The 12,079-nt window shown below is 31.9% G+C and overlaps 1 protein-coding gene and 1 pseudogene across 1 annotated transcript; both read left to right on the top strand.

Moving 5' to 3' along the window:
- Window positions 1-7,185, top strand: part of LOC133202961 (tenascin-like) — a 50,831-nt pseudogene extending 43,646 nt beyond the window's left edge.
- A 2,296-nt stretch (window positions 7,186-9,481) lies between these two features.
- LOC133202960 (uncharacterized) lies at window positions 9,482-11,425 on the top strand. The gene is made up of 3 exons (XM_061338813.1): window positions 9,482-9,659; window positions 10,068-10,843; window positions 10,946-11,425. Exons 1-3 carry the CDS (start codon window positions 9,482-9,484, stop codon window positions 11,423-11,425), a joined length of 1,434 nt encoding a protein of 477 aa, XP_061194797.1.
- Window positions 11,426-12,079: the final 654 nt, after the last annotated feature.

Genomic DNA, 12,079 nt, shown 5'->3' with positions numbered 1-12,079 from the left:
TAAAGTTCTTTGGACTTAAATGAAATGTTATGAATATGAGAGACTGTTAGTAATTTTTTGGTTTGTTTTAGAGTCGTTGATCTGTGAAATTTTTGATATATTTAGAATTGAAAATATCACAAATAGATTACATATCGAAAATGTTGTTTGTTGTTGTTTTTTTTTTTCGTAACAAAATCGGTCACTGAAGTCTGTTGGAGATTGAGTTTCTAGATCTATTTAATTATAATGTGCTATAGGTATGCAAGTAAAAACGCAAAGATACATAATGATGTTTTGAACATATTTTATTATGTAATAAATACATAACTGGATTGGGCAGCAGGCATAGCCTATATAAGCCCTCTCCACAGGTACAAGGTTAATTAAAATATACATATTACTACATATAAATACAGGTTCATATCACCAATAAGTGTAGTTAAGTAACACAAAATTGAATGGAATTTAGGAGAAAAAAATAAGCGTGGGAAAAAAATCAAGTGAATACCGTATATGTAAAAATGAGAGAAAAACTGAAAAATGGGAATTACGGCAATTTATATAAAATACAATGAATGTGTATTTGATTTAAACAAGAAACAAGTATTTCATAATTTTACATCATTTATGAAACCTCTTAGTTTGTGAAATATATTTATGAACACAATCAAGCAATTTCATATTTTTTGCATAAGGAATATTACTATCTCCAAATAACAATAGATTTAGAGATACAGGATGTTGCAGGTCTATACTAGATACACAATTAAAAAGAGCATTTCTTTGCTCGACATAACATGGACACTCTAAGAAAAAATGATATGCATTTTCAGTATGAAAACCATAGTTTTCACATTTGGAACTTTCACTTATATAATCTTTCTGTAAAACAGCATTTAAACTACTAGCATTATTTCTTAATTGACAATATACAATATTTTGACTACGATTTCCATGATTAAAAACCTTATTGGAAGTTCTGTAATGTGCCTTTTTAATGGCATTAGTGAGGAAGATAGAGTTGGTAAATTTATGATATGGTAATAAAATTATTCCATAGTTTAATTGTAGATGGGAAATAACTATTCATATATGATGTGGTCCTAGTTTGAGAAATAAGAAAAGTACGACCATCATTGTTTCTTAAGGAATAAGGGGTGTGAGGTGGAATACAAGGTTTTAGTTGATCTTGAAGGTATTGTGGTGCTATCCCATACACTATCTTGTAAAATAATATTAATTTATGTACTTTCCTTCTGTGAGATAATGTATTCCACACCAGGTCATCATATAAAAGTGTTCTTGGTGAGTTCAGTCTCATTCCTGTAATAATTCTTGCAGCAGTAATTTGACCTTCTTCCAATAAAGATGTTTCCCTTTCATTATAATTATCCCAAACAACATCCCCATATTCTAAGACTGGTCTAATAAATGACATATATATTTCTATTAACGCATCTCGACAAAGATACTGTTTTAACATTCGTAGAACATTTCAGCGTTTACATGCTTTTTCATATGTAATTTGTATGTGAGATTTCCAGTTGACATCACACTGAAAATTTAGTCGTAAATGTATGTGATTGTTAAATGATTCAATCATTGGGCCATTTACGCCAAATTTAACATTGGGATGATAAATATTTTTTTTCTGGAAAAATTTACATTCACTGTTTTCTTGGGGTTAAAGTCAACTATCCATTGTTTTGACCACTGATCCAACTTCTCTAAGTCATTTGTCAATGAGTTTGCAGCACTGACTATATCATTGTCAAAAATAATGTTGAGTGAAGTATCATCAGCAAATAGTCGAACATTATTTGTTTAATTTTAAGAAAAATCATCAATACATAATAAGAATAAGAAAGGTCCTAGAACAGATCCTTGAGGGACACCTGAACTAGTTGATCCAAAAGCTGATACATAACCATCAAGGACCACCCTTTGTTTTCTGTTCACTAGGTAATTTTTAACCCAGTTTAAAATTTGATCTGATATTCCAATTTCCCGCAATTTAAATATGATTCCTTAATGCCAGACCCTATCAAAGGCTTTAGAAATATCACAAAACACAAATCTTACATCCCGGCCTTTATCAAGATTGGATATAATAGTATTGTAGATTTCCACCAACTGGTTAGTGGTTGAGTCACCTGTTTGAAAAGCAAACTGGAATTTAGATAGTATATTATTTTCAAATATATAGTTGTGTAGATGCTTGACAATATCTTTTTTCTAATAATTTGCAAACAACAGATGTTACTGATATTGGTCTATAGTTATTGACATCATCTGCATTTCCTTTATTTTAAACAGGTGTAACCTGGGTAATTTTCCAAATGTTAGAAAGTGTACCATTGTTAAGTGATATGTTAAATAATTTTGTCAGAGGCTTGTAGATTGATTGTGCAGTATGTTTTAAAATTCGAGGTGAAACACCATCAGGATCTGATGGCTTACATATATTAATGATTTGTAACTGGACTAGTACTTCGTTATCTTTAATTCTAAATGTTTCCTTATGGTGAAAGGGGGGGGGGGGCTGGTCCCTGGGGTGGTAAATCAAGTTCATTACTAATGCAAGAGATATCTGAAAAGAATTTGTTTATGGTATTAGCCTTGTCAATAGATACTTAATGATGTTTGAATTCCCAATATTATGAATGTAGTGATAAAAGATAAACATATAATCTACCTACTTGTCCAGCAAAAAAAAATCTCCTTGAACAAAATCAATTATATCAATATTTTAAAAGAAAAGGATTATTTTGTAAAGAACAGATACAGCTCATCCAAATGATCTAGATCTATAATAAAAATTCGGGACCAATCACATTTTCTTTTTACAATCACATATATTTAGGACTAAATTTTCAGTGTGATGCCAACTGGAAATCTCACATACAAATTACGTATGAAAAAGCATGTAAACGTTTAAATGTTCTACGAATGTTAAAACAGTTTCTTTGTCGAGATGCATTAATAAAAAAATATAAATATCATTTATTAGACCAGTCTTAGAATATGGGGATGTTGTTTGGGATAATTATAATGAAAGGGAATTGTTCGATATCTTCATATTTCATAAATACTTTCAGAATCTCAGGGAAAAAGAAACAATTGCACTGAAATGGACACAACACATAACCTTTATCTGTTTTCTTGCCCATGTGTTTGATGATACAGCGACTAGCCGGACATATTCAATTTAAATCTTATCTTGAGATACTAGTATTACTGATCCATTCAAAATTACCAAAATCATATATTTTTTTCTTATTGTACATATTCAGTACGTTTTATATCCTTCGAATTTCATTTTTATGTTAAATTTTTTGAAGTGTAAGAAAACTGAACATTTGTTTCGTGTTTTCATTTATCTCCACAATACTATTGTCATCTGATCAAGTGAAGGAGACGTTCATCAGGTCCAAGCGCGCTTTAGAATCCTTTGAACTACTTGAGCTATGTGTTCCATTTTTTTCCCGACTCAATTAAGGAAATTTATCAACAGCATATAAGGTTTCTCTGTCTTTATAGATGTAGCCAGACTTATAGCACTACATGTAAGTATTAAAGAAACTGTTTACACAACCCTCAGGTGCTTTTACTATGGATATCGGAAGTGGATGAAAGAATTTTTAGAAAAAGGGAGGGGCATATGAAAAAAGTATGGATTTTCGCATTTATATATATATATATATATATATATATATATATATATATATATATATATATATATATATATATATATATATAAGAATAATTTTTAGCAAATAACAAAGTCAGAGATCCATTAAAAGACTGACTTATGTTTTTGGAGAATGTGTGAATTTGTAGACTTCAGCTTAGACTACAGATTGACTAGCTCCAAACACTCTGAAAAATCCACACTCTGTAAAAAACAATACTTTGAATTAAAACATTCAAGTGTTGAAAGGTATGTTTAAGAGACTCTAACTGCAAAAGATGGGTTAATCTCAAATCGGTAAAGTATTTTAATCATATAATAGTAAAATATGCTTATTCAATGTAAAGTACACTTTTGCTACGGTGTATTCAAAATTTCTTCTGTGATTATTCTTACCAGACCATAGACTTTCAAATATTTGGAACCACTCTAACTGGTATCTTATATAACTTTGAAACATGCAATTATCACACTGTACCACACACGTTGTCACGAAATCAAAGTACTAAGTTACATTTTAATTGTGATAAAGAAAGTATATATATAAAATATCTTTTAAATAAACGATGAAATACGTTCAGACAAGTAACATGGTTCACATGCAAAATATTTACGTTGTATTATGTTTCTTTCTACACATTACAACTATTGGTTGTATTGCACCGCATTCCTACCCGAAAAGGTTGGTATTCTGAAATCGTTCTTACCATTGTAAGCTTTAAAATGTTACATAAAACCTCTCAACCGGATACAAAAAAAAACACACCCTATAATGCATATTTTAATATAAAGATTTCATCTATCATTTTTTTGTGTGATATTTATATCAAGAAATGTTGAGTCTCTACTTCTGTTGACTCCCTGGAACTGGAAACACCTGAACACATCCGTCAAAGTGGACACTCCAGTCTCTGTGGACATTTCTCTTCTGTCTCACTACAGACTTACAGGGAGACACTTCAACAAGTATCAGAGTTAGTGCAAATTTCCAATAGCAAAAAGGCTCAGATAAGCTTCTATCGTGAAAATTGTTGTAATTTTTTAGAGAACTGTTAATACATATCCTCCATGAAAATTTACTTTGATGCATTACTAAAAGGATTTTAATCTCATTTAGTATTAATATATTTTTAGAATCAATATGTTTTAATATAGAATTAAAATATAACTATGCATGTAATATGTAATCTTCAAAACAGAACTTCAAAAGCAAAGAGATTGTGCATCAGATTTAAAATTCACACCCAACGCAAAAGGAAAAAATGGTGTCTACACCATTTATCCGGATATGAAGACAAAGAAATTTGTGTACTGTGACATGACGACTGACGGAGGTGGATGGATAGTAAGAAATTTCTGAGTTTTGTTTTTATTTTGTAACTAAATTTACAAAATAGATTTATGGTAGATGTATTTATTAATATTTCATTTTGTTAAATATTCTCCGAAAATTTTTTTATTGTAAATATGTAGGTAACACTCAGTCTGATAACCACCAGCAGAAACATGTAAATCAATGAATTTCATTGATTGTGTCTCTTAGTTGACTGTGTAGTTATACGTGTATATCTGTCTTGCGTAAAAAAATACCAAGTTATCCCATTACATTCCATAATTTTATTTTATCCATTCACATCCATTATTTCACACCACACAGCGCGTATTAAGAATGGAATTTATTGACCCCAAACGTTTAGAACACTTCATTTCATTTTAAGATCTATGTCAAGAAGTTGTCTATGTAAATGATATGTATTGGCAAAGAATTTCATTCCAAAACTTCGACCCAATTTAACATTTTCAGTAAAATAATTTGAGACAGATGTTTGCAGTGACGTTAAAACATGTCGAAATTTGAAATCATACAGATTTATGTCTGAAAAAAGTTTTTTTTAAAATATATGATTACATGATTACCTTTAATCTTTTCTCGGAAATTTTATAAAAAAGGTTTTGAACATGAATTTGTTGCTTCATGTACATTATGATGAGAAAATCACCCACTTGACACGAAGGGAATCGTTTAATAATTGATGTATGTTTGTGTGCGTGATTTATTGTGGAACTTACTGTTAAATAAAGGAATGTATATCTATATATGAAATAACATACAAAGAAAAGCAGAAAAATTATGCTACTTTAAGATGGATAAATTACTAAACAGATCACATTTAAACAGGATTTTTGTCAACAAACCTGTAATTATGAAAAAAAAAGAAAGTATGTGTATGAAATATTTGCCTTTCCTCCATGAAGATAAATATTAACAAAATATACAATATAGCTCATTCAACAGAAAATGGACAGATTAGTAGATTTTTATAGATTTGGAAATCTTACATAGACATTTTTGGGAAAGTGGAAAGAGATAACTGGTTAGGTAGGAAATAAAAAAAGTTACCTGTTATGTAAATTATATAGAAATCTCCACAAAATGTAGCCTAAAAAAATAAATAAATAACTATCTTTTCGGCAGTCATTCGGTAGTCTGTCTGTCTGTTCTAGAAAGTTTGTCAGGCTTTTTCTTCACATTCATAAATCATTTTTTCGTTTATTCCGATTTTTAGCCACCATAACTCATACACCGAGAAGGAAAATTTCCATGTTTACTGAATTTAAGCTCTTGGATCATTTCTTAAAGAAAACATTTGTTGAAACCTACCCACGTAAACTACCTGTAAGGATAAAATGACAAAAGTCTTTTATACTAGAAATTAAACAATGAATTTCTTAAAAGATTGACGTCTGCTGTTGCACATTAACATACATGTAAGCAAACATTCTTTTTCATTATTGCATTTTCATGTTAAATACTAAATTCGTTTAGACGCATTTAACAATTCGTAATGTTACCTTAAGTATTAGCAACATACTTGACAATGGGTAACACAACTATTATGTCACAAGCGTGTAAATTATGCGCATACGGTTCGCCTTAGATCTCTCAAAACTTCAGTCGTGCGTTTAAAAGAAGCCGAAATTTTGACGTTAATCAAAGCTTACGTCCGATATAGAGGTTGATTGAAAACAATCTGAGTATCAAACAAACAATACTTATTTATTAATGCATTCTTTTTTTTATTATACTTATATCTTATTGGACAAATGATGTCAGTAAAAAAAAGTTTACGTTTTGAACAGCTTTCAAACTTTCCGCTTCTGTTTTTTTCAATAAGAAAGCTTCAAAAAGAGATTCGACGACCTTTTTTCGAAGTTTTCGTACTGAGAAAAACAGAAGCTGAAAACAATGGTTTTCCTTGTGGTGTCAATTTCAACTGTTACCCTAAAAAACATGCACTATTCATATGATGTAAAATTGCACAAGAAACAAATATCTTAACATACTGAGGTAAGAGGAAGAAGGATATAAAAGTAATTATTAATACTTATTGAAATTGCAACAAGAGCAAAACATGTAAAGAACGATATAAATTGATTTTATTTTAGGAAATAGCTTAGCCTATCATAATGGGAGACCATTCTCTACGAAGGATTCAGACAACGATTCTTGAAAGAATGCATTTGCTATTGATAGAAAAGCTGCATGGTGGTTTGGAGAATGTGATTACTGTGACCTGAACGGACCATATCTCAAATCTCCAACCAAAACAGATCGGAGTGTTCACTGAGAGCACTTTGGAAACGAAAACGCTTCCTTGAAGTATGCAAAAATGATGATCAGACCCAAAATTTGAACTTGTATCAAGTATTATTAAGAGAAGGACAAAAATACATCTATTTTGCCTGTTTATACGTGAATTTGATTTTAAACAAAATACTAATTTTCAATGGGGCAAATTCCGACTTTTAAACTACAATTCAATAACCTTGAAATAATCTATAAAATAGTTTCATGTTTTGTAATATCGTAGCCAAATGACAAAAACGGTTTTAAAGTTATGAATTTATTGTAAGTCCAAAAATATTAATTTCACAAATACAATTTAGAACACACTGAATTTAACAAAGAATTTTCGTACAATCTCACACACATCTAATCTTTGACAACTCCGCCCACTTTCGTACTGTCCAGCCAATTAACTTAAGGATAAGAAAGTTGCATGAACAGGGGGGATCTGTATGACATTAATTTACAATACTGAAATTAGGTAGAGCTAAGCATAACAAATTCAAAGAACACAATCCTAAGATCTAACCATAAAGTTGAAAATATGTATGAGTAAATGACATTGATATCGTGAGACAGGAAAGAAATGTCAAGGATTAGATATTGCTACTATGTGCAAAAATGCCCTTTCTAAACATCAAATAGAAACAATTAACCTTCAACTACAGATGTCAAACAAGACCGAAAATCAATAGAACAAATACATAGAAATTAGATTGATATTTAATAATTTGTCATTTATAAACCCTCATAATACATAATCATAACAGTTTTTCAAAAAGAGATCAAACGGTTAATTGAATGATTATTGCAATGTTATTTCAATTCCTTTAGTAATATGAGAGAGAGAGAGAGAGAGAGAGAGAGGTTTAAAGGCTCAATCACTATAATTTCAATAGTCAAGGATCCTTGTAAGAAAAATAATGAGCTGTGACATGTTTTTACCATATTTTGAAGAAAAATTAGAGAATCCTATATATTTATCATTCGGAAGCCTACATTTTTGGATCGTGTTTATGCCATCAACATGCCATATGACTGTCTGTTATTAAATGGAAAGTAATTTTTGGATCGCGTTTATGCCATCAACATGCCATATGACTGTCTGTTATTAAATGGAAAGTAATTTTTGATCCATTTTTAGAAGACACCTGATATTTGGAAATATTTATAAGGAGTCTCCATTCTTTTTTTTCAATAAAGGTTAAGGTCATAGTAAGAGGTCAAAGGTCAAATATAGTGACGTCATCTACTGAATCTTTACATTTTTTTATTTGATTTATTTAAAATCGCCAAAATATCTGAAACCGCCGATTCAAATTTCCTCATTTTGACATATTTTAATCTGAGTTCCATTCCATTATTCTGATGATTTTTTGTAAAAATTGAATTATACATTTTCTTTAAAGAGGTTTTAACGTTTGCCATATTTACATGTAAATTTTCAACTCCTGGGCTATATATGTTCTATTTTACATAATATTTTACTCAAATATACCGGTATCAAATATTTAACTAAATTTTAGTACAAAAGATTGACTTTATAAACAGCCTCACACAAGTTTGCAATAGATCAATTGGTTATTTTTAAATAATGCACAAACTCAGGTCGGCTGTCTAATTTCAGAATCTTCTTACAGGGGTCTGTTAGGCCATATTTCAAACAATATGGGTAAAAATGTACGGTTGAATTTCTTTCATTCACGTGACCCTGTGACGTCAAAGGCGACAATGGCTGATCAGCTCTTCATTAATCTTACTAAAATATAAGCGATACAACCTGAATTTTCTGCGTTGTGGACAACCAAATCACTTATTTTATCGATATAAAATTGAATATTCAACCTTATATGTTTGAATTAAATCTGAAAAATCTGTTAACATTGTAAAAATAGCAGCGACGATAGTGAGGAAGACGCAGCGAAGAAGAAGAAACTCGCCATAACAATGCAATTTGATTTGTCATCTTATCACATGTATTCACCTTATTAGGCGCCCTTTCTATTTTTAAAAAAGTATCCCATAATGCCTTGCGCGTGGGCATGCGCACTACAGCGTAGGGCAAGGTCGCTTACCTTTCAACAATAGCGTTTACCTGTAAAACCGCCATATTGATTGTTTACGTACATGACAGTGATTTTTGAACAAGTGATGGTGTTTTATGCTTGAATCCCAGTGCAATGCCGGCTCATTGTTGTGCATTTGGTTGTAAAAGTAGACAAACGGCTGGTGTAAATTTGAAGTTCTTTCGTATACCAAAGGATGAACACCTGAGAGTTAAGTGGGTTTCGGCCATTAAGCGGGAAGATTGGGAGCCCTCCGACCATTCCCGAATTTGCTCCAAGCATTTCATAAGCGGTATGTAAAGTGAGATACGATGACATTAAAAAGAAAATTATAATTTGTAAGATTTATCTTCACTATTCAACCATTACAATATTCATTGATAAAAAGTAACTGCGCCCATAAATGACTGCTTAAACGACTACAGAAGTCTTTAAGAGAGATACTTCTGACCAGTTGTGAAAAGGAACAAAAGTGCCATTTAGTTCAACAAGAGTAAATTTATAAGAGAACGATGCTGGCTTGTGTATTTCGATGCTATTAACAGATTATTCAATTCTGTAATATTCTTTCCAGGCCGAGTATTGTTATTTCAGATATTTGTGCATGACATAGGCCCAAAAAAATCTTTTTAAAATTGTAAGTTATGTCCTGATAAAGCTTTTTTATTATTTTTACTTCATGTGTTTAAATAATTTGTAGGACAGCCTTCCAGAGAGCCAACAAACCCAGATTATGTGCCCTCCATATTTTGCCATCGACCCATCCATGAGGGCGTACTCCAGGAGAAAGTTCAGCGACACCAAAGGCTTGTGGAGAGGAAGGAGAATAAAGCCAGGAATGAGTCTGCCCAGGCCCTCCTTACTCTGAGCAAGGAAGATCCTCCTGTGTGTGTGATGGGGACCTCAACACAGACACCTGTGGTACATCTGAGTGATTCAGAAGTGCAGACTGATATAACACTTCCAGTGATGACAAGCCTCATAATTACAAACCAGTATTTGAAAAGTGTGTGTGACGATAATGCAAAGACAATCAAGGAACTGAAACAAGACCAGGAAAAACTTCAAGACATCTGTTGTGAACAGGAAGAAGAGCTAAAAGCCCTGAAAGCCAAACTTCAGCACCAAGAGGAAGAGAATAGACTGTTAATGGAAGAGATAAACAAAAAGACCATAAGTTTCAAGAACATTAAGTGTGATGACAGGAAAACAAAGTTTTATACAGGATTTCCAAACTTCAGTACCCTAAATGCAGTGTTCCATGAAACCTCATCAAAAGTGAACAGAAAGAGAACTAAACTTCCAAAAGAGGATGAACTTCTCCTGACTCTTGTTAAATTACGAAGGAACCTTGCCATGGCGGACTTAGCCTACCGGTTCAACATAAGCCAGTCATCAGTGACCAACATATTTCATGCATGGTTAGATGCCCTTTATTCTACTTTGGGAGGTCTTGTGCGTTGGCCAGAAACGGATGTGTGTCAGTTACCCGAAATCTTTCAGAATGAAGTATTCAGGAGGGTCAAGTGTGTGATTGATTGTACGGAGATATTTATTGACAGGCCGTGAAATTTAAAGGCAAGAGCACAGACCTACTCTAACTACAAGAGGCACAACACCATTAAGATTCTCGTGGGTGTGAGTCCTACAGGTTGTGTGACTTTCCTGTCTACATGTTGGGGAGGACGAGTAAGTGACAGACAAATCACATGTGAATCCGGGCTTCTTGACAAACTCTTACCAGGAGATGTTGTACTAGCTGATAGAGGCTTTAACATGACAGAGGATTTTGCCCTTAAAGGAGCCCAGCTCATAGTGCCTGTTTACACTAAAGGGAAAAGCCAGCTACCAAAGGAGGATGTCGAGAAGTCTCGCATGATGTCGAGAGCTCGGATCCACATTGAGCGTGTCATTGGGAGGATGAAGGACTTCGAGATCATCAAAGGCCCATTACCTATAAATCTAGTCAAGAGGAAGTCAGACTCTCGCATTACAGCCGGGGACAAGATAGTGCGTGTTGTAGCTGCCATTGTCAACACCAATGATGCCATTTTGTGAATTGTGACTTATTTATTTCTAGGTCTATGAATCTTGAGATTATAATGTCAAAAGTACTGTAAAATTCATTTAAAATGTCAAGGTTGTTTCAGGTGTATTAGATCCCCATGAACTAACCATCTGAGCATGATATATCAGTAAAATTCAATGGCAAGTTTTTATGTTATATATTTCCATTGAAGTTGTATTGTGATTGCACCAATTTAATGAATGTACCTATTAAAATAATATCAATAAAATCATGTCAAAATTTTAGATCTGAAACATTTTTTAGCAATCTATGGGACTGGTTCAAAGGATCTGGGGCCTGTTTTACAAAAGAACTTAGGACTAAGACCAAAAACTTTCGTTAATTGTAAAATTTTGCAAAATCAATGATTCTCTTTAAAATTTCTAGCATAAAAATATCATGTTAAATTCATTTTTAAAAGATTAAAACCATTGTCACATCAATTTAAATTAGAAAGTAATAAGCAGAATTAAATTTTGGTCTTAGTCGTTAGTTCTTTTTTAAAATGGACCCCTGATTTTAATGAAAATGTAAGAGTATAATTCAAAAAATCACTTGAACAGATTGGATTTCCTCTTCTTCTTTTTTTTTTTTAACAAGAATTATATCATGAACAAGAAATAAATTAAAATCTATGTTTTTTT

The sequence above is a fragment of the Saccostrea echinata genome, unplaced genomic scaffold (assembly GCF_033153115.1).
Source record: "Saccostrea echinata isolate AGI-Se365-2 ecotype Australia unplaced genomic scaffold, CSIRO_AGI_Sech_v1 ptg000047l, whole genome shotgun sequence".
Lineage (NCBI taxonomy): Eukaryota > Metazoa > Mollusca > Bivalvia > Ostreida > Ostreidae > Saccostrea > Saccostrea echinata.
Note: the sequence above shows the minus strand (reverse complement) of the source record. Positions and strands in the feature narration are given on the sequence as shown.